General features: G+C 44.0%; 1 protein-coding gene across 1 annotated transcript in view; it reads right to left on the bottom strand.

The window, feature by feature from the left end:
• The window catches only part of drosha (drosha ribonuclease III), a 180,813-nt gene that overhangs the window by 94,900 nt on the left and 63,120 nt on the right, over positions 1-22,793 (bottom strand). Inside the window, exons 19-23 of the mRNA XM_080751506.1 lie at positions 15,913-16,051; positions 15,275-15,335; positions 14,060-14,119; positions 9,086-9,185; positions 6,417-6,519 (exon numbers count right to left, since the gene is read on the bottom strand). Of these exons, the coding sequence (XP_080607632.1) occupies positions 6,417-6,519; positions 9,086-9,185; positions 14,060-14,119; positions 15,275-15,335; positions 15,913-16,051 (463 nt within the window). The remainder of the gene's footprint in view (positions 1-6,416; positions 6,520-9,085; positions 9,186-14,059; positions 14,120-15,274; positions 15,336-15,912; positions 16,052-22,793) is intronic.

Here is a 22,793-nt window from a genome sequence, read left to right as displayed (position 1 = left end):
CAATTTCTTAACACATCGGATGCCCACGTGGTGTCTACAAGTCAATTTCTTTGATGTCGCTGGAGGCCCACGACGCGTTTGACGCGTTGTACAGTAAACTATACTGTACTGTAGCTACTGCACTTGGCTACCGCGGTGATGAAACAAACTCCATTTCCCAAAATGCAGCGTGCAATTACGTCACCCGGACGTGCTGTGTGTCTCGTTGACTTCCTGTTTAGCGGCTGCACAAAAATGCTGTTTTCTCCGGATTCTCTTCCTTTTTTCATTTTTATCTCAAAACGGCAGCCTCTTCTACATGCCTCAACACAAACACTGTGGCTTAGAAATGATAAAAAACGGTCCTGACTGAAAGAAAAGATTTTCGCGAAATAAACAGGACATACTCGGATTACATTTACTCGGATTACTTTTCTCGCCAGTACTCTCGCCGGTAGGTAAAATGACGCGTTGCCATGGGCACCAGCAAATTAAGACGTCAAAACCACGTGGGCGTCCGATGTGTTAATTATGACCAGTAAGACTCCCGGTATCGGGAGATAAGCATACACAAACTCTAGAAGGCAATGGTAGCCAATCAGGAAGGAATATGGGAAATGGGACAGATCCATGTTGATGACATGACTCTAGAGATACTGAGTACCACTTTGCGTGATGTTAGGGCAAAATCTGTAGGAGCAGTGTCCAAAAATGTGTTTAGCAAATATCGGCCTGATGGTGGCGCTAGAGGAGGGCCATGTGAGAAAGGGGGGTGGAGGTTGGGGTTTGGCAGCCAAGGAGTGTGTGTGCAAAGTTTGGCATGGATAGGGGCAACGGTGGCGGAGATATGGGTAGGGCAAAAGTGTGATGTGACGGACAGACTGACAGACAGACAGACAGACAGACAGACTGACAGCCGGTGGAGGTTTTGATAGTAACTGCGACCTGACGGTCGCAATAATTAACCTTCCCCACACATGTCTGTGATTTACAACTGCTAATGCACCCCACTGGCTAACCTGCAAGTGAGGAGCATAGCGCCTCTATAATACACAGAAACGACATGCTTTTTGTTTTTTCTCAATCAGGGGAGATAACTCACAGACACAGCAAGTGCTTTTTCAGAGCTTTCTCGTGTAGGCTTTTGAGTGAGACAAAGAGACAAGGAGATAACCTAATGACAGATTTATCTGCATGAAATCCCTAAAGGTTTTTACACACCTGGGGTGATTTTTTAAAACCTCATAAAGTCAATGCAAGCTTCCACACAGGCAATGAATTTCCACAGTGCGAAAAAGCGTCTGTTATTTATTTGCTCTGGTGTCGAATTCTGCGGACATTCGCAGGTGAACTCCTCTCTCTCTCAAATCAAAGCAAGCTGACTCTAGTACACTCTACCCAATTTAGAGAGAGAGAGAGAGAGAATAGTCGAGTGACTATCCCTTTGCATTGAGAGGGAACAGTGTTTCTCCTTTTAGCAGACTTTCGACAACTCCGCGCAGCCAATCACAAGCTGCCGCTGCCTTGACCGAGTTGCCTTTTTGATACACTTGGACTGAAAAAATATCAGTGCTGCTCAAACCTTTTCATGTCAATGAATCTACAAGCTCATAGTGCAGCACGAAGTGACGCACTATGAATGAAATAAATAAGTGAACCCATCCACACAGCCATTTCAAAGCGAGGAGTTGTGTTTGCATTGAAGAGGTGTGTAATTATGGGGATGTAGTCACCTAAAACCACGGCCCCCGTTCTGATGGTGGATCTCATCTCACAGAGGTTTAACCAACACTTTCTGCTGGTGTCTTAGATGCATCAGTACAGAGAGGGACGGGGGAGCAGTGGCGGCTCCAGAGAATTGTGACTGGGGGGGGGCTAAGGGGGAGCTGGCTTTTTTTTAGAGCAGGGGCTAATTAATTTAGGCAACGAACAATAATGAATAGTACTAATATGACAAACGAGATTCCCTCGCTTATAACTGAACATTGGCAGTTTCCAGCTCCAAATCTGAGGACTGTAGGTGATCGGATAGGGTTTTTGTGAGAATGAAGATGCTTTCCAGCATAAAAAAGTATGATTTTATAGTATGGTTTACATGGTCAGTCAATTTTCTTTCACATATTCATATATTTTTATTTATTTATCCCTTAAAAACATTTTTCATCACAATTGGGTTCGTGGGGAGGACAACAGGCCAAGTTATATAAGAGACAGGGAGCCTCGACATGGCCGGTTAAGCACGGCTGTGCACGGCGATGAGGTGATTGGCTGCCACTGCCAGTGGATAGCTAACAACACCGGTGGGATGCAGATAATGAAGTGGTAACAAGCATGGGATCCCGACGGGACCCCCGAGAGAGAGAGAGAGAGAGAGAGAGAGAGAGAGAGAGAGAGAGAGAGAGAGAGAGAGAGAGGAACAATAGAAACGCAGGTGCCAGTCAGCACTATTTTGCTTCCTTTACTCAAGGGAGGGTGGTGGCTGGTAAAAGAAAATAAGGAATAAAAAGGAGTGAAATTAGAAGAGCCCACCATAGGCATAGCCCCTTTTTGTCATGTTAAATGTTCTGAATTTAGACCTTTCTTTTGTTGTGTGTTCTAGGCCCCAATTACATTAACATGCATCCTGGGTTAGGGTTGGGCAATAATGTAAAAATGTTCCTACTGTCCAGTATAAGACCTGCATTAAAACAATAAATAAACACTCAATAAAAAACAATTGGACAATTGGAATCTTCCAATTGCAGAATATCCAAAACATTTATCCAGTCGCCCTAGTGATCCTATTGTAATCGGATAGCCTCGGAAACAGGATAAAAAGAAAAAAGGATGTCCATTCACCCATAACAGAGATGTATTCAGGCTGCATTCATAATGTATAAAGCATGGTGGGGGGTCTTAGTCACTGCACATTATCTGACCTACTCTGACAGAGAGAGAGACCGACCCACCCTATGGACTGCCAGGTCAAACCATATCTACTAAGATCAATAAAGTAGCTTAAATGGTAAATGGTGCATTTATATAGCGTCTTTATCCAAGGCTCTACAATGATTGTGCATTACATTCACCCATTCACACGCACATTCATACACCGATGGCAGAGGAAACCATGCAAGGCACCAACCTGCTCACCGGGAGCAAATAGTCCCATCCCATCCCATCCCAACTACTAATTGAAGCCGAGGCTGATGGGCCCCGAATCGCATGAAAGGGGCCTCACAGCATATGGTTGGTTCTACAGACTCCAACTTTCACACACGGATATAGCTCAGATCTATTCCTACGTTCTTAGATACTTCCCCTGCCGTTACTGAACTTGCATGATGTACAGTTATACTAGTAAGACACCTGAGGGTGGAATGCGACCTCAGGGTGACATGCGACCTCGCCCTAAAGGGCAAGGTCGCGCCAATTCTTGACTATCTGGCCAACCACAGCGTTTCTCTGACGATTCTAGTTAGTGTGGTTGCCAGGGCAACCACATTATTACTCTGGGGAATTTTGCAGTTTTTACAACTCTTAGTCTCATTGACTTGAATGGGAAACTCCATATATAGTGAGTAACTTTTAGGTATCTGACTTTTCCCATTGACTTTGAATGGGAAACACCATATATAGTAAGGTAACTTTTAGGTATCTGACCTTTCCCATTGACTTTGAATGGGAAACACCATATATAGTGAGTAACTTTATTTATTTAGTTATCACCTTTATTTATTTAGTTATCACCATATATAGTGATGTAAGAGTAAAGTAACTTTTTAGGCAACCACACTCGCAATTTCCCAAATTGCAATTTCTCTAGTTGTTATCATTCTGGGGGGAGTTTGTTCATGTTTTTGTGAGGGTATCAACCCTAGGAGACACGGGGAGAACATGCAAACTCCACACAGAAAGGCCCTATCGCCAACCCCACCTAGGGTGTGAGCGATAGGGCCTAAACATGGAGATGTGGAGAACACTATATATGAAGATAGTCCAGTCCATCATGTCATATGGGACTACCGTCATAGACAGTAGCCATTGTTAGGCCGGAGTCAATGGCTGTCTGTCTGACTGTCTGTACAGGAAGTGATGTCACATGACATACTTTTTATACCCATATATGAGTCATTCTGTACCACATCTCCATGTTTAGGCCAAACAGGTTTGCTCCATTTCTCCATGTATAGGTCCAAATGACCTCGCCCTAAAGGGCGAGGTCGCGCCAATTCTTGACCATCTGGCCAACCACAGCGTTTCTCTGACGATTCTAGTTGTTGTCATTCTGGGGGGAGTTTGTTCATGTTTTTGTGAGGGTATCAACCCTAGGAGACACGGGGAGAACATGCAAACTCCACACAGAAAGGCCCTATCGCTCACACCCTAGGTTGGGTTGGCGATAGGGCCTTTCTGTGTGGAGTTTGCCTAAACATGGAGATGTGGTACAGAAGGACTCATATATGGGCATAAAAAGTATGTCATGTGACATCACTTCCTGTACAGACAGTCAGACAGACAGCCATTGACTCCGACCTAACAATAGCTACTGTCTATGACGGTAGTTCCATATGACATATTGGACTAGACTATCTCCATATATAGTGTTATCCACATCTCCATGTTAGGACTCATATATGGGCATAAAAAGTATGTCATGTGACATCACTTCCTGTACAGACAGTCAGCCATTGACTCCGGATTAACAATGGCTACTGTCTATGACGGTAGTCCCATATGACATATTGGACTAGACTATCTCCATATATAGTGTTATCCACATCTCCATGTTTAGACAGCCAATGACTCCGGCCTAACAATGGCTACTTTCTATGACGGTAGTCCCATATGACATGATGGACTGGACTATCTCCATATATAGTGTTATCCACATTTCGTGTAGCCGCCTTGTGCAGGAAGTGATGTCACAACTCGCTGACATCACACTGACATCACAGAGGATACGGAAGGACGGTCACGAGGATACGGAAGGAAGGAAGGACACTCAAGTGACACGGTTCTTCAGAGTATATGCGACCTTCGGTCGCAACAAAACATCATTTTTCAGTAGAACCGCCGATCCAACCAATATGCCCATAAAAGGGGACACAGACAGACAGACACAGATATCTCCATATGTGGACATAAAATGGACGCAGACCGACAGATATCTCCATAAATGCACACGGGCAAACAGATGGTCAAAACGGGTCCTATGACAACAGGTATAATGGGGTTTGCATTAAAGGGTGGGGCATTCATTCCCTATTTACATCGTTCCCGAGTAGGCCGGTCCCCGACTAGAAGCTCGGCCGAGCTTCTAGTTGTTTTAATTAGACAGCAGGAACAGCACATGTGAGCAACACACACAAGCGTCTTTTTTTAGGAACCAGTTAAGTAGCACTGCACTAGGCAGTGGATAATAACTTACTTGACATTTTCACCTATTCCCTATTTATTTTCTGTGTCCTGTTTATGTGAGGGAGCCAATTAGGAGCAGCACTTCACTACACAGATCTTATTCCTAAATCAAAGATTATGAATACTTCCTAAATTCTCCCTAAGAATGTTATGGAGATGTTCATTGTATGCAAGTGGCATTAGGCATTGTGAATAGACGTGTATGAAATGAAAGTTTGGTGCTGTACTTATAACAAGACCTTAACAAGTTGTATGCCAGTGCCAGGGATAGACCCATTGACCACCAGTCTAACATACAGGGAGCTACGTAGCAGTGACGCGCGCTTCCACGTTGGTGCATGTGATTAATGTGACCCGGATGAAGATCGATTTTCGGCGATTCAGCTGTAAATAAAACGTTGTCGTTGCCCTGGGAACACAGTTCAGAGAAAACGGTCTCTAAAGATGTGAATTTGTATTGGAGTGGGCGGCGCGGTGCGGCGGCGTTGCCCGATTACGGGCCGTAAACAGAGTCGCGGCCCGGGGCATGGATGGAAAATTAGACCGGGGCTTTGTTGAGGCCTCCGATTAATTAATTCATTTTATTAAATATCCCGGACTAGATCGGGATAGGCACCCCGGAATACGTCGCGCCACCGACAGTATAGATTGAGTTTTTTTTGGGGGGCTCTAAACTTTATTCTAAACCATTTTCAATGGAATAAATCGTTGGACCATCTAGAATCACTCGTTGGAAAGCGTAGGACGAGCCAGGACCACCCACATCTCTACAAGCAGCTCAGGGTAAGTAAAATAGCAAAAAAAACATTGTATTGCATTGAAAAAAAGTCGAACTTGTCCGGGATAGGCACAAGAAGGGTTAATATAGTGACCACCATGAATGGAGCTCTCTCCCTTTGATCTCTCTGAGTTAACGAGCACTACTACAATAATAATGATTGTATCAACCCCCCCTCCCTCCCCCCTCCCTCCTCCTCCCTGGACAAAATCTAGACCCTCCTCCTGACAGAGGCTAACATCGCCTATGCATGCCTCACCGATGAGTGCCTCAAAGCAGTTGGCCATGGCGTGTCGAAGGTCCGATTCCCGGCACAGGTCTGGCCCGTGGGCATAGAGCATGAAGCGATCCAGTTCCAATTTCTGCGGACGACAAAAGCATGACACGATCAGAGTTGCCACCACCTCACCAGCCCGGGCTGAGTGATATGAACACAAAATCATTCAGCCCACTGTATTTGACAAAATGACAAACAATTTGGCATGCTGTACAACACCAAACTACTTTCTCTGGGGGAAGCTATAAATAAAAAGCTAGAGGAGGATATTTGCCAGTCTTGTGATGCGGGTACTTGTAGTGATCAATAATGCAATTTCAATATATTTGTGTTACACTGTGCAGTCCTGTTCACTGGCACAATTTTAATAGCTTCTTCAGGAGTGATGGCATCTTTGCTATGGTGTATTTTTATGGACACTCCGCTGAGGAAAGGATAAAAAGATGTAAAAAAGGAAAGAAAAGGCTCTTAAACACGAGGGAAATGTAAAAGATTGCCTGCCCTCATTGGAAACAGGGTTCCACTCTTGTGGAACTGACAGATGTGCCCATGTGCAATTGTGCACTCCAGCTGTGGTATGAAGCCACCACAAGATTGAGAAAACGTGCGTGATCACGTTTGTGTGTGCGCGCGCACACACAAACACATATACACATTGACTGGTGCACACTAGCATGGATGCACACAGATGGTGACTCTCTCTCACACTTGTTAACAGGCAAACACTGTACATAGGCGTGCGTGTGCACACACACACACACACACACATGATAATCCCATGTTATAGGCCTACAGAAATATATGAACTTCATTTTATCTGAAAAGAAATCTTCATGTTCAAAGACCTTCTTTACAGCAGTGAGCACAGAACATACTGTTTACAGTACAGTGGTTGGTCCATTATGACCATCTTCGAGAACCTGCCTCCCAGTTGTATGGTTTGTTGGCTGTGGAGGAATTTATCAGTCGCTTCCCCAAAACTGTTGATCATGTCCGTCCATAAAAGAATAACGTGTACTGCAGTTGTATAAAGTACTGACATATGTTTTCTTTTCATTGTAGTTACTCTAGTTAGTCATGCCTACTTTGTTGCAATTTCATGCAAATGAGCGGCGTGATGAGGCTCAGTTCAACTTTCTTTTTAATACATTTTTTTACTGAAAGCGGCCAAGCTTGCCTCCGCCGACGTCAGACCAGAGACAAACAGTCAGGATGATACTTAATTGCCGCTTCAATCCATCAGTGGGTGGTATCCTATGCCTCATGCTCACTCAACGCAGATTAAATCACAAACTCAAACTCTGAGGGCGGCTTGCACCAAGAGGGATTAAATAAATCTTAGTTTAGGCGGGTTAATCAAGGGTTTGTTGATCTAGGTTTTATTTTAAATCGAGGTACGTTGCACTACTTAAATGTAAGCATTGCTTAATAAATCTGTGATTAAACCCTTAACCTGTGATTAAAACCATAAACTGTGATTAATTCATGGATTAAATGTCCTCCATCTTGGATTTCGAATGTAAACAAACTAGAATATGCTATTCTCTTGAGCCTAATATCATTAGCGTTACTCTTTTATTCACTTCTAGGAGAATGTGGGCAGGCCAATGTTAAGAAGAGCGCCTGCAGCCAAAACAAAACAAAAACAAAAAAAAATATATAACGCTCCGTCTTACGACGGTGACGCTATAGTGCGGTGTGGTGCGGTGCAGTGCGGCGCGGCGATGCGCGGCTATATGGAAGCAAGAAAAGACACCAGTTTTGATCACATTCACATTTGAGTCAGTTATGAAGCGATTTCGAAAATTAAAACGTCTCCATGTTGCTTGGGAAGTCCCAAGCTTCCATGACAAATGTATTTGTCATGTATTATGTCCCTGTAAATATTTAAATGTTCGCTAATTTAAAATAGCCGATGTACAGTACTACAAGGATGTATTAAGACAACAATATGATGAGTTTTCAGCTATGAAACGCTGTCCGCAGTTTACAGTTGCAAGCCTGCATGGCTTGTGAGGCTTCCCTCACAGGAGGGGGACCCCATTCATGTCAATGGCATGTTTGCATTTAAACCACCTCTGCAGCAAGTTTAAAATTAATCCCTTATTGATGTTTAAATCAAAGTTTAAAGTAGTGGTGCAACAGGATTAACAGTAATCCAGGTTTACAGTGAAAATTCAAACCAAGATTAAAAGGATGGTTTAAAACTAAACCTGATTAATGAAAACTAGGTTTAAGGTTTGGTGCAAGCTGATTAAAAGATAAACCTTGATTTAAACCAGTTTAAGGCTTAAACCGTGTTGGTGCAAGCCGCCCTGAGTTGTTCTTGTGGATAATTGCGAGCGGTGGCGCAGTGGTAAATTCCCTGCCCACCACCACGGAGGTTGTGGGTTCGAATCAAACGTGGTGCATCCGGCTTTATTGGGCGTCTACATAAACACAATTGGTCCGCGTTCGGCCGGGGTCGTTGCATGTACCCCTACAGGCTGGGTGCCGCAACTGTCGGCGGGGAGGCGGGAGGAGTAGGACGAAGGCTCCTCACTGGCAGGTGAGTCAGTAGGATACACCAGCACTGACAACACCACACCTTAGGCCTGGCCGGAGACAATGAATTAAAAAATAAAATAAAAAGTAAATAAAGTTAATGTTACCTTGGCCAGCATGGCTAGGTGCTGGTTCTGCACTATGGCTGTTCTGTAGGTAGCCAGACCGCCCTCCTCCAGGCAGGGGAACAGGTAATAGAGGTGGACACTGTGGACAGAAAAGAATGAGCAGAAATCAAATGTATTGAACAACAGCTTTCCCCATACTTATGCATACTGTTAGTGCAATTGTCAACCTGTAATTCGTTTCCCATGTGTTCCCAATGTGGAAGCTAGAGTTGGCCACACAGCTGGTGTTCCAGGCGAGCAATCTCAGTTTTAATTAGGGTCTGGTGCCTCACATATCCCACCGTGTCATTAGATTCCATACGAATTTGAATATGAAGTCTGTTTAACGCTGTCATTTCTAATCGATAAACACAGGCTGGCTTTCAGCTTTTTCTAAATTCACTCTGGGGGTCTGTTTGCATTGTGATGTTAGCAGGGAAAACAAAACACTAATACATATCGCTTATAATATAATATAATATAATATAATATCGCGTATAATCCTTGAAACATTTAATTGCTGCAAATGCCAGACGTGTGCGCGCGTGCGCGTGTTGGTCGGTGCACAAGTTATGGTTGTTTCGACTGCCTGGTGATTCAAAAGTATATTACTGATTGAAGGGAAGATCCCTGTTTTTTGTTTGTTGAGGGTGTATATATATATATATATATATATATATATATATATATATATATTCTTTTTTTTTTTCTCCATTACTGAAGGTGTGTGTGTGATGTATTAACCCTGCTGTATCTATAGTAGGGATGCGAAGATATACCGGTACGGATCGTAATCGCGATACAAACGTCCGCGATACGGCTGAATCGGTTCATTCAGTGTGTACCGGTACAATAGACGGCCGAAATCGTGATGGATCGTACCATGAGTGTCTGGATCGGTACATTCCGCGGTTGTATCGGTTCTTCCATATAGTATTTCATTCTATCCTGTGTTTCCGAGGCTCCATGAATGCACCATCATCAGCGTTCAGCCCCCTCCCCAAAAGCCAGTCTTTAACGCGAGCTGCGACTCGGACAGACGGACAACATCTGCTGCATGCAGGCAACCACTCCAACCAGGGAGACAGACAGTGCAGCGAAATGCGAGTGAATCAACACAGACGAACTAGCAGCCCCACGGGTTAAAAAGATGCAAGATGAGTAGTATAGTACTTAGCTTTATAACATCCAAGTCAGCTGCGCTGATTGTTGTCACAGAGTAGCACAGGCTGATCGAGTGATATGTAATCAACAGCCGTTTCTTAGCGAATCTCCGACGGACAATTGATTGAGATCATCTTCTGCGCTGCGCTATATTAACTGCACACACACAACAACAATGTTGCTGGGTGTTGTAGGACTACTGCTTGCGTTTAAAACAAAGTATTTGTCACTGTTCTACAACTTTCCTGTGTGTTGATGCAAGCAACTCTCACTTTCTCTGCTGCTAGTTCTGCTCTGGGAAAGAAGCCTAATTTATACATCGCAGTACAAGGGTGTCACACCTAAAATAGCAGACCTACAAGCTCACAATGCGTCGTGGATGCGACGCGCTGTGAGCTTGTAGGTCTGTTTTAAAACATTTTGGCTATAAAAATTGCATAATCCTGGATTAAATATAATATAATATAATATAATATAATATAATATAATAATACAAACCAGGGAGGGTTTTTCAGGTCAAGGACCCCTTAGCTCAGACAGAGATCAAGCAGGGACCCTCACTGTAGGCTAGGCATTATAGCCTACTGTATCACACAAATATTTGGCAGGCCCCCTGTAATAACCCTGGATTGGGGTCCCTGACTCCCAGTTGAAGACATATAGGCCTACTAATAATGACATAGGCCTTCTATATGATTAGTTATCAAACAATTCTACAATAGCCAGCAGCTTTGTGTTCTCCCAGAATACTATAGGCCTATGTTGGGTTGTTAGACAGAGCCTAGTACTACAGTGAAACAATAAATTGCCTTGAATTTAAATTTCATACATTTTTAGTCGCTATGTTTTGTAAATTTTGGGATTTGGGCTTGAATCGTGGTGAATCGTGAATCGTATCGAATCGTATCGGAAACAGGGGTGGATCGCGATGTATCGTATCGGCAGGATTTCAATGTATCGCAATTATATCGTATCGCTGGCAGTGTATCGAGGTCCGTATCGTATCGCCTCAGTGGTCGAGATTCGCATCCCTAATCTATAGTACTTTCTCTGGCCCTGTAACTGCAGCTCAACTGTTGTGCTGCTTTTGGTGAATGCAGGCAATTTCAAACACAGATATAAACTTTAGGCTAGGGGGCAACAGTTAACCTCTCAAAACAGATTGTTGGCTCAGACATTTCTCAAATGCTTCTGCCTATCAGTCTATAGATTGGAAGTGCTGAAAAGCCACAGAATATAAAGCTGATGCACAACATGCACCAATTTCCTTTCGCCTTTGCAGTCATGTAAATAAGTGTTTGGGTGCGCGCACAAACACACGTGCCCACACGCGCCCACACACACACACACACACACACACACACACACACACACACCTACCTCAGTAATGAGCCCACCCGTTTGGAAATGTCGGTGGTAACAAAGGCAGGCAGTCAGCTAGCTAACTGGGTAGCTAGTTAAACTACTGTAGATACCACTGTGTGGGTTAATAATAGCTCTGTATAATTACTCCTGGTCTGCTCTCACCTGTGGAGTCAATATGGTGAGTGAGGCAGAGAAGCTATGTTCCAGGCGGCTAATTGCGAGCTGTCATGGAGAACTATGGAGGGGTGCTAAAAAGGGTGTAGTAGCCTATATAGGAAAAATCCAAATTACAAACTCTGCAACTCGAATGGAAGGCCAGAACACCATTATAACTAAAGTTATTTCCTCATTTGGTGTTCTGATGATGCGAGGTGCAGAGTGCACTCTAACATGTCCGTCCATAAAAGTGTCCAATTAGGCTAACAAGACATCAGGTAACTGTGGCAGTCTATGGACATGATTCACATAATTGGCATACTCATCAAAGCATTCACTGATCCCTCAATATGGGGCCATTGCCATCCCACTCCCACCAGGTGTTTCATCAAAGGACAAATGTGATCACTCAGAATAACAGTATTGATTTGCAGTAGCCATTCCATCTAAGGGGACACGAGGACCCAAACCATGGCCCCCACAGCATAACACAGCCATCAGACCACCTCACGGCCCGGTTCAAACGTGCAGGTCAGTCAGTGTCTCTCTCCCTCCCTCTCTCCCTCCCTAAGAAGCAGAGTTCAGGATCAAAGAGAAAATGATCCAATGGAAATTAACTCCTGTGGTCAGAGCATTGCAGATGTGAAAGATTGCATTCACCCTTGTACATTAACCATGCACAATGCAAGAAGGAGCATTTAAAAGACCCGTCTGATATTTCAGGTTTATATTTGTGTAACTTTTGAGGTGTGAGATAGGAGATGGGGAGAAGGTTTTAATGAATGAATCTATATTTTGCCAGCATTAATGGTACCAGAGAGACCATCTCGACACAGATCTGACCGAAGTTCCTCATCAATCGTGGTATTCAAGTCCGGCTCCCACCCCTCTCTCTCTCGAGATTTGTGCAAATATGGGTCTTGGGCACTGTTCCATTAATAAAGAGTACATTTCAGAAATGAATAAGTATTAACAGGGACTACCATCGAACAGATCCTCAACACTGCGGCAGTGGCTCAGGGGCAGAGAAACCGTCATTAAAACACAGAGGGTTTCCGAAGAGTTCCCAGTTCGATCCCGGGCTCCCCCAGAGTTAGTGTTGAAGAGTCCTAGAGCAAGACTCTGAACCCTGGTTTCCTCCGTCATCGGTGTATGAATGTGTGTGAATGGGTGAATGTAATGCACAATCTCTGTAAAGCCCATAAAATACTACTGAACAAAGGTAAAGTCATTTCAGTTCCCCAAACATTTCTGTGGTAAGGGCCCATGGCCCGTTTCTAACTGTGGCTATCAATGGGTAGAGTTGTTACTCTGACAAAAGGTTATTGCAAAACCTGGTGGGAATGCATTCCCAACTTGCATTGTTCCCGAATTACAGTGTTCCCGACTTGCATGCCAGAAGTGCACCGGTCAAGTTAATACGATTTTTTAGGTATTTTTTTAAGCCATCCATCGATTATTTTTATTTTTTTATTTTTTAATATCTACGGAACCATTTGAAGGAGCTTGTTGTCTTATAATTGTCTAAAAAGTTTTGGTCTGAAAGTAATTCTAAAAGATTACATCTAATTCTAAAAGATTAATTCTGTGAGTGTGAACTGACGGAACCACCTGCAAGTGACTAAGGTTCATGCCATTTACTCAAATATTGCACTTGAAAGTGGCTCCGATAAGAGCATCTGCTAAATGCCACAACGCCAAGACAAAGAGCCCTGGAGACAAAGGACAGCCCTGCCTGCTAGGTGTATTCAAGCGGAACACAAGATGACATATGTCCAGGGGGCACGGTGGTGCAGTCAGTAGCGCTGTCGCCTCACAGCTAGAAGGTCCTGGGTTTGATTCCTACCGGGGACGCTGTGGGCGTGTTCTCTCCTCCGTGTCATCAATGCCCATACCCTAGGTGGGGTTGGCAAAAGGGCCTTTCTGTGTGGACTGAGTTTGCATGTTCTGACTCCCTGTGTCCCGTAGGGTAGGTACCCTCACAAAAAAAAACATGCAGTAATCCTGGTCTCTATAATGCCTCCCCCTGGCCAGTCGGGGTGCCTGATGGAGGCGAAGGGAACTGGTTGGAATAACGTATTCCTTCCACGCGCTACGTCCAACCGGGGAAACTCCCCCGTCAGATGAAAAGAAGCGACTTGGACTCCTCATGCATAGAAGGAAGCATGAGGTCAGTCCGCTGCTCTCCCCAGGTTGGCAGAGGGAGAGTAGGGCCCAGGATTACATTAGATAATGGCCACAGGGTGAAAAAAAAAGATCTGTCCATTAAAGTGACTCATGACCTCTCACCTGGTAAGAAACTCCACGACGGCATCACCCAGGAACTCCAAGCGCTCATTATGATTGATCCTGGAGAAGGGGGTGGAAGGGGAGAGAGGGGAGGGGGAAAGAAATGAGGACAGATGAGGTAGGAAAAAGTAGGGTAGAAAAGCGGGACGTGACAGAGGAGCAAAATGAGCAAACACGGTCACAGTGTGCAGCATATTTGTACAGATCAACATACTAGGGCTGGGCGATTTGACAAATGTATCGTCAGAACGATCAGAACATGTCGGGCCCTCCACAGTTTGGCAGCGGGAGAGCAGAGCCCAGGATTACAGCTTAGGCAATTGGCACCGGGTGAAAAATGGGTCACAAAATTGTGGGATAAAACTTTAAAAGAAAAAAGAAAGCTATTGGTGAGCAATTATTTGGCAGATGGCTAAACAGGTTTTAGCCAATTATTATGATGCCAACTTTTTTAGCCATCTGCAAAATAATGGCTTTCACCACCAATGTGTTCATAAAAGTGTCTTCTAACGCCTCTCAATTATTTGAGACCAAACTCTGTGGGGAGCCAATCAAAGTTGAGAATGGGTCCGTTTTTCACCCATGTTGCCCAGTGCTAATGATTCTGCTCTGGTAAACTTTATGGGAGCCAATCAAAGGTGAGAAGACCTGGTCTGAACAACTGGAAAAATATAACACACACACACACGTAGGCTACAAGACACAAATAAGTATGTGCACAGTCTGCACACACATACTGTACACAGAATCATGCATGCAAACTTTTATAAATCTGCACGCACGCACGCACGCACGCACGCACGCACGCACGCACACACACACACACACACACACACACACACACACACACACACACACACACACACACACACACACACACACACACACACACACACACACACACACACACACACACACACACACTAAACACACACACACTAAACACACAACTAAAGACAAGAATGTGTGCAAGCGCCCACTGCACCCACAAATACACACAAACAAAGACAGAGTGCATATGTAATAATGCATGGAATCGCTGCTCTTAAAAAAAGAGCCTGTGTCCGAGAGAGACGGACGATCCTCTCACAGTCAGAGCTAATATTCCTGTCAGTGGGCCTGCGGGGCCGATTAATCATGACAGTATGCCCCTGTGATGCAGGCCCCTGCATAGTCTGTATGTGAATCTGCAGCGGGTGGTGGTGGGGGACCTACCTGGAGGGAGAGGGGTCATCCTGGCCCAGGCGAGACATGATGTTAATCAATGTGTTGATTCCTGGGGGGGAGAAATACACATGAGTGGAATGGAGAGAGAGAGTAAGAGAACACTGACAGAAAGAGACAGAGATACGTAAATACAACTAAGTTAAAAGGATACCTGGCTAATATGCCAAATATGCCTCAATACATTATAGATGCCCTATATAACTACAATGTAAATTTAAAAACACCTTAAATATTCTACTTATTCTAGAAATGGCTAATCTTTCAGTCAATAGGGGCATTGGGGCAATGCCCGTCGCAAGTTGATGTCATTTGTCCATGTGTGGTCTATCCCCACATTACGTTGTTTTTTTATTAGTTTTAGTCATCATAGCTTTTATTCAGTTTTTATTTAGTTTCTGTCAATGAAAAAAGGTGGTCGACGGACATCGTTCGTCAGTTTCAGTTTACGAAATTAACACTGTTTTCCAGACAGTCTACGATGCATGCATAACTGACCAAGATGAGCTCATATGGCTCATAATGGTGCACAAAATGTCACTTGTCGAGGATGTTCTTACAGCAAAAGAGCAACACCCAGTGGAAAGGGAAGCAGATAGAAACAACAGACAGGAGACATTGGAACCTACCCTTCTTCCTCATGTACATGTGATGAACTTTCCTGTCCCCGTACTTGGGCTGGCGGATGCCGCAGTTGGACAGTGAGTTGCGGGCATGGTCAGGGTTCATGCCGAAGTTCAGGTGGTGGCTGGGGTGAGTCATGGCCAGCTGAGCACGAGGAAAGGAGAAGAAGGGTAGATAGAGGATGAGCACTAAGAGTTGAGGCATTTCATTTTGTAACACGTTTCTATTGTGAAAATAGCAGATCTACATGCTCACGCCTCACAATGCTATTTTAACAGCTTACACATTCATTTGTGAAAGTATTTATTGGGTTTGGACAGACAAAATATAGGAATGTTTGCATGAATGATGACCAGTGTGTTTCTTTAAAACTTCTGGACACTTCTCTCTCTTTAAATCAAACAACAGTTGAGCATGAACCTGTAATGATGCGACGGTGCCATGTCTACACCAGCATTGGCGAGTGCGATCTGCTGAATGCAAATGATCATATTCAATTTCATGGTTTCCGCTAAGGGTTGTTGGTGTGAAAAAGAGAGACATTGACAAAAAGTTTAAAAAAAAGAAAAAGCTGATTAATAACTAGAAATGCACTCTATCGAAGAAGAAGAATAAATAATTTACCTACGTCCTCCCACAAGGGAAATTCAGTTTTCAGCTTAACCCAGCTGACCCCCAGTGCTTCGCACAAGGCGCGCGGGGAGGGGAGCAGTGATAGCTGGAGTAGGGAATCGTACCTGCGACCTCTGGGACCTCCGGAGTCCTAGGTGTGGACACTAACCACTCAGCTATCACTGCTGAACAATCGAGGTGCCAACTTGCGTACAAGTACTTGTGGCCTACTTTGCACGCTCATGGCAAGCAGAGCGCGCCATGAGGTGTGCTCACCACTGGCATCATCGCTTCCAAAAGAATAACTGATATATTATGACCAATGACATCACCACTGGCATCACCAGGAGTACTGGTCTGGCCTGTTAATTATGATGTTGCCAGAGATGCTGGTCCCTGATTGGGCTACGGTCTTAAACAAGAGAGGACACCGACATACATACTGTACATACACCCATCCGATCGCAGTACTTGCGTGCTCAATAAATAAAATTCCACCTAGTGTGAAGTGAGCGGTGCTATTCATGAGTTAATTTCACTAAGCGTCCTGCAAAGCTTGGACAATGTGACCCTGGGTCAACAAACTTTTAGCACTTTGCGACATAACAAACGGACAGCAACACTGGTCTGCCTATACAACAAACAAAGGAATTTTGCACAAACGCTTTGCAACTTAAAGGACAACTTGAGTGTTGTGTTAACATGTTTTCATTTACTGCTTTCTATAATTTTAGCGATTTTAACACTTTGCAAGCCACGGGGAGCCCCTTAATATCAAAACCGGAATATACCGGACATCTGAGCAAGGAGTCTCAGCCGCGCCGTCTTTTACCGTACTAGGTCATTAAAAATGAAATAAGTGATAATGATAAAATGAAAAAAAAACGATCGCTACCCCTTCTCTGTCTCACCACCCGTCTAACCAATTGCATCATTCTTCTCTGTACATGAACCGGAAGTGCTTCTGGTGACTATCCCTTCTCTATAACACATTTTCTGTTCACTTTCATTGGAGGAGGAAGCGTTAGCATAGCGCATCTCGGGCATGTTTTTGACCAGATCAAAGTTGTCACAGGGTCTTCATATTGACGGGATTACATTCGTTTACCGTGATGTGCACGGATCACGCACGCAAAGCGCCACGGGGGGAAGACGACTCGGCCAAAATCCCCACTCTATGCCAATGGAAATCCAGATAGTTATGGTGAGTTCACGACTGGGAGACCTCAAACCAAAACAAACCGGCGGCGCTGGGGGAGGGGGAGAGGGAGTGCGCTAATGTTTATAAACATAATATTATGTCTCAGATCATAATATAATAATAGAAATGTCACGGCTAATCTACAACAAGCCATTCTATTTCGGCTAGCAAAGTGTTAATTATTTTGATTTCAGTAGTTGGGGGCATGCGTACTGGCTAAATATGTATTTTTATACACAATAAGCCCATTCCCAAGATGCACCACAATCTTTCATGGGCATATGTGACTTATGAGGGTTAGTAGTGTTACTGTAAATAGTAATAAAGAAAACGCCAGCTTACTGTGTCAAAAACAGACATATTTAGCCACTCGTATGCATACCCCCACCCACTGAAATCTAAACAGCTAAAATCGCTAAAACGATAGAAAACCGCAAATGAAACATTTTAACGCTCATCTTTTCTTTCTCTAATTACAATCTAAAATATGAACTCTTGTTGTAAAAACCCAAAGTTGTCCTTTAACTAAGTAACGCTGGATTCAGCCATGACCCTGAAGAATAGAAGAGAGGATCTGTGTTTCAAGTGAGAACCTCAAAATAAAGAAATGCTGGTTTCTTTCTCACCTTGTTGTCAGGGAATTCTTAATATTCTTTTAAATAAAACATGACAGCATTATGAGTGTGGTTTTAAACCACAGACTTCACTCGGGCTAAAAGACATTTAGTGTCTAAGGACAAAAGAGGGGGGATAAAGGAGAGACAGCGAATGAGAAATTAGCCTCAAGGAAATGTATGAACCGATGTTCCAGCTCAATTTTCAAAGAGGACAAAACTGCTGTGCCTAGAAAGTCAGCATTAACTGAACATCCTAAGCTGGGAAAGAAGGGGGAGAGGACGGGAAGAAGAGATGACAGTCAGTGAGACATGTCAAGCCTTTATCAATCTTACATTAGGAGAATGTTAATCTCAGCAATACAAAAAAAAAGAGAAAAACTCGAGAGAACAATTTCTTTGCTGTGCTTGCTCTTCAAAATGTTCGTCTCCTGTCAGGCAACTTCAAATCAATTTCAAGCTCCGATGAGATATACTTGTAAAATGTTAACAGAGAGGTTTTCAATATTTATAGCCACTCGGGAGGATGTTAATCTTTGTAGTCTTGAACTGAGACAACGGAACATTCAACAGCAGCTGTACTTTTATTATTTTGCTGGGTTTTAAGAGGAATAGCATTTTTATCTATGTCAAGTGGGGGGAGAGTGAGGGGGGAGGTCAGAGATTAACAAAATGAAGAAAAAGAAAAGATATGTGACATTAGTCCATGAGCCAAGACCCCAAAACTGGCTGGGCAAATTCTACTTGTGATTTATGTTTTATGCCTACACATCCCTTTTTATATGAGAGACCTTGCTGACTGGTAGCTAATTTTGTGTTTTCACCTCTTAAAGTGAAACTGTCATTCAAAAACAGGAAAGCGCCTTGACACTGAAGTGACACTGAAAAGATAGCCTATATGTAAATAAATATTTCAATAGCCAATTCAAAGCGAAGAAGACGCCAACCTCTGCAATTAGGGAGCACTACTTTTTTTCAAAATAAATAAACGAAATGGTTTTCACATGACTGGGCAAGAAGCGAAAAGAGAGGTCGCGCTTAAACAACAGAGACTGACACAATATGTTCATTCCCAGATATGGGCTTAATATTGACCAGTAAGACTCCCTAATCGGGAGATAAGCGACCGTAGGTCACTTATCTCCACAAATAGAGCAAAAATGTGTTTTTCCAAAATCTTCCTGATCCATGTTGATGACATGAGTGTAGACATACTGTGTAGTGATTTTCGTGATTTTAGGGCAAAATCTGAATCGGCCTCATGGTGGCGCTAGAGGGCCATGTGAGAAATGAGGGGTGGGGGAGCTCCATATATTGGCATAAAAGGGACTTGGATGGAATTCATTTTCAAGTGTGACTCGCGTCGCTGTTGGTTGTTTGAGTTGGAAAAAAATGTGGAGATGTCTATCAATAAAGGCTTGAAAGCCCCAAAACAAATCTTAAGAAGCTCACACCAAAAGTTTGGTCAAATAATATTGGAGTCTATTAGAGCCAGCTGGGCAGCTTACGAAAAAAGACGATCTGCACGATTGAGACCTTTAAAAAATGCTCAAGAACAAGAAAATAAAAGAAGACATGTCACACATTGTTTTTTGCTGTGTTGCTTTTCCATGTATGCAATCTTATAGAGATTTCTAAAGAGTACAAAGTATGTTTCTGAACGTGCAAGTATCGCAAGATTGTCCACCATTTCCAGTCTGGCAACCAAATCTTGCAATACCTCGAGACAGAAACGATAAAATAATGTACTGAGCACATTGAAAAGTAAGTGATTAGAAAACAACCTGTGATATGTCTTCTTTTATATTCCTGAACCGAACATGACAAAGGTCGCAAGCTTTCATAAAAATCGTTCATGAGCTGGTCCAGCCGGCTCCACTCACTGCAATGTATTTCATTGATCATCTGGTTCGAGGTTTGCCACCCATGATGAGCAAAGTGTAGTTGCTTAATTGGGCTTGCTTTCTAATGATTTTTAAACCAGTGACACAGTGCTTATCCTGTTTTGCTGAGAGGTCTGCCAGGGAATAAAAAATAAGAATAAAGTAAAAAAAAACACTGTTATTCAAGGATGTCTGAGAGTAATTTCTATAATTATAGTGATTTTAATCATTTTTATTTCAGTGGTTGGGGACATGCGTACATGAGTACTCAAGTGGCAATTTGGCCTGCTGACGCACACGGATATCTAAGACCTTTTTTTTTTCTTTTTGTATGGCAAGGATTTTTACAGCCATCTAGAACTCTGTGAAGAGAGAGTGAGTGAGTGAGTGAGTGAGTGAGTGAGTGAGTGAGTGAGTGAGTGAGTGAGTGAGTGAGTGAGTGAGTGAGTGAGTGTGTGTGAGTGTGTGTGTGTGTGTGTGTGTGTGTGTGTGTGTGTGTGTGTGTGTGTGTGTGTGTGTGTGTGTGTGTGTGAGTGAGGGAGAGTGAGCGAGTAAGAGAGTGAGAGAGAGATTTGTCAACTGGATCAATGTTGTTCACTCAGTCAGCGACATTAACAACTTATTGTTTCCTTCTACACCAAATCTCTTAGTCAATAGCCATTGAACCAGCTTGTTGATCTGCAATTTTTGGTGAAAGCTAGGGTTAAAGTAGTTTAATGGGGGGTTAGGTTAGGTGTGCGGTTAACCAGCTCAGTGGCCTTGTGGTTAGTGTCGCCCTGAGACTGGGAGGTCGGGGTTCGATCCCCAGCCAGGTCATACCAAAGACTTTGAAATATGGGACCCAATGCTTGGCACCTCAGCATCAAGGTTTGGGTTGGGGGCTAAGTCCCTGCAACATACTAGCGTCATGTCCAGGGGGTGTACTTGTACACCAAGCTGCCTCACGCTACAGAAACAGGAGATACACTCCTGTCGTATGGGCCTCATGGCTTGGCAAGGCTTACTTAGGTCTGTTGTTAACCTCCGGTAAACGCGACTTTCTACCGCAGTTCCGAAAGATCTTTACAGCCCCATGCAGGCCTACTGGCCACCCACCCACCTTAACATCCCTCCTCCAGTCTGCAGGGAATAACATAAATATATAAACACTACAACATACTGTACACACACACACAAACAAGACAACAAACTAAGATATCCGGCTCAGAACCGAGGCCTCAAGACTTGTACAGTTAAATAATTTAGGCCCCTCTTTGAAGGCCCTGTCGTTGCTACTTGCTATCAGCACAGGTCAGAGCAGAGGCAGCAGGAGGTCAGTGGGATCGATGGGGGCAGTGATGAAGAACCCACAGTTCTCCTTTCTTTCATCCAAGCGGTTCTGAATCTTTTAACGGGCATGCTCTCAGAGGAAGACCTTCAATGGGCTCCTCCAGAGCTCGGAGGTGGGCAGACAGCAGAAGGGGGAGGAGAGAGACGGCAGCAACGGCGGCTTTAAGAAGTGAGGAGGAGGAGATGAAGCAGCAGCTCTCGTGTTTTGGGCTCTTCGTCCAATGCCTTAAAGGTGTCTCCACACCAAACAGCCTACAGGAGACCGGACCCGGAGGCACTCTGTGTTCTCCGTGCAGAGGGGAAGAAGAAAAAAACACGGGCAGCTGCTGCACTATTACTAGCCTACTACTACTAGCTTTGCTTTGGAGATTGGAATAGGAACTGAGAGTTGAGATTGAGAATATGGTATTTAGTAAAAATATGCGACGGGAAAATGTCTCTGGCTTATTTTGGCTTGGTTTTGCAGCAGTAGCAAACTATTCTACAACTCCCTCAATCTTACCGACGGCCAGGGGCGACTTAACAAAACTGAGCAAGTCCAGTTTTCCAGTTTTCGGTCGATAACATTCCCGACCCGCTGCCAAAAACCTGACGATGAGCTCCCGTTCGGCAACCGACGCTATCCGCCGCCTTCCGCCGCCGATTCGCGGCCGAATTGGTTTGGTTAAAAGTGCCCTTAAGAGTGAGCAAGAGGCAGAATGCTGGGATACAGACAAGAGAGCAGGCCTTCTTTTTTTTTCCTTCCATGGATCAAAGACTATGAGAGAAACCTGACAATGATGAAACCCTGTACAAGCCCTCAGTCTGTTCACCTACAGTATACATCAATAGGGTTGGAGGCGGTAACCGCCGTACCGCCGTACCGCGGTATACCGAGGTCTACCGCGGTGTCAGTGTGCTTACCGCGGTAAAAAGACAAAAAAAAAAAGTATATTTTTTATTGGAAAACAAGCGAGTTTTAAAACGGGGGAGAAGCGAGGACCGCATGCGCTCCATGCCGCTCTGCTCTGGGCCGTGTACCACACGTTGGAAGCCACATACGTCACTCAGTCACAGACCTTGCACACAGTGCACATGCAGGGCAGGAGAGTAGGAGCACAACTCTTATGACGGAGCAGCAAACTTTCTCTGTAATCCACTCGACACAAGGATGTTAATACATATCTTGTGTTGTGGCATATATTTTTTTATTCATACGGATTACTGGCGGAGCGCGGGCCGCGTGGACTTAAACCGAAAATGAAACT

This window comes from Nannobrachium achirus, assembly GCF_963921795.1.
Source record: "Nannobrachium achirus genome assembly, chromosome: 21".
NCBI lineage: Eukaryota > Metazoa > Chordata > Actinopteri > Myctophiformes > Myctophidae > Nannobrachium > Nannobrachium achirus.
Note: the sequence above shows the minus strand (reverse complement) of the source record. Positions and strands in the feature narration are given on the sequence as shown.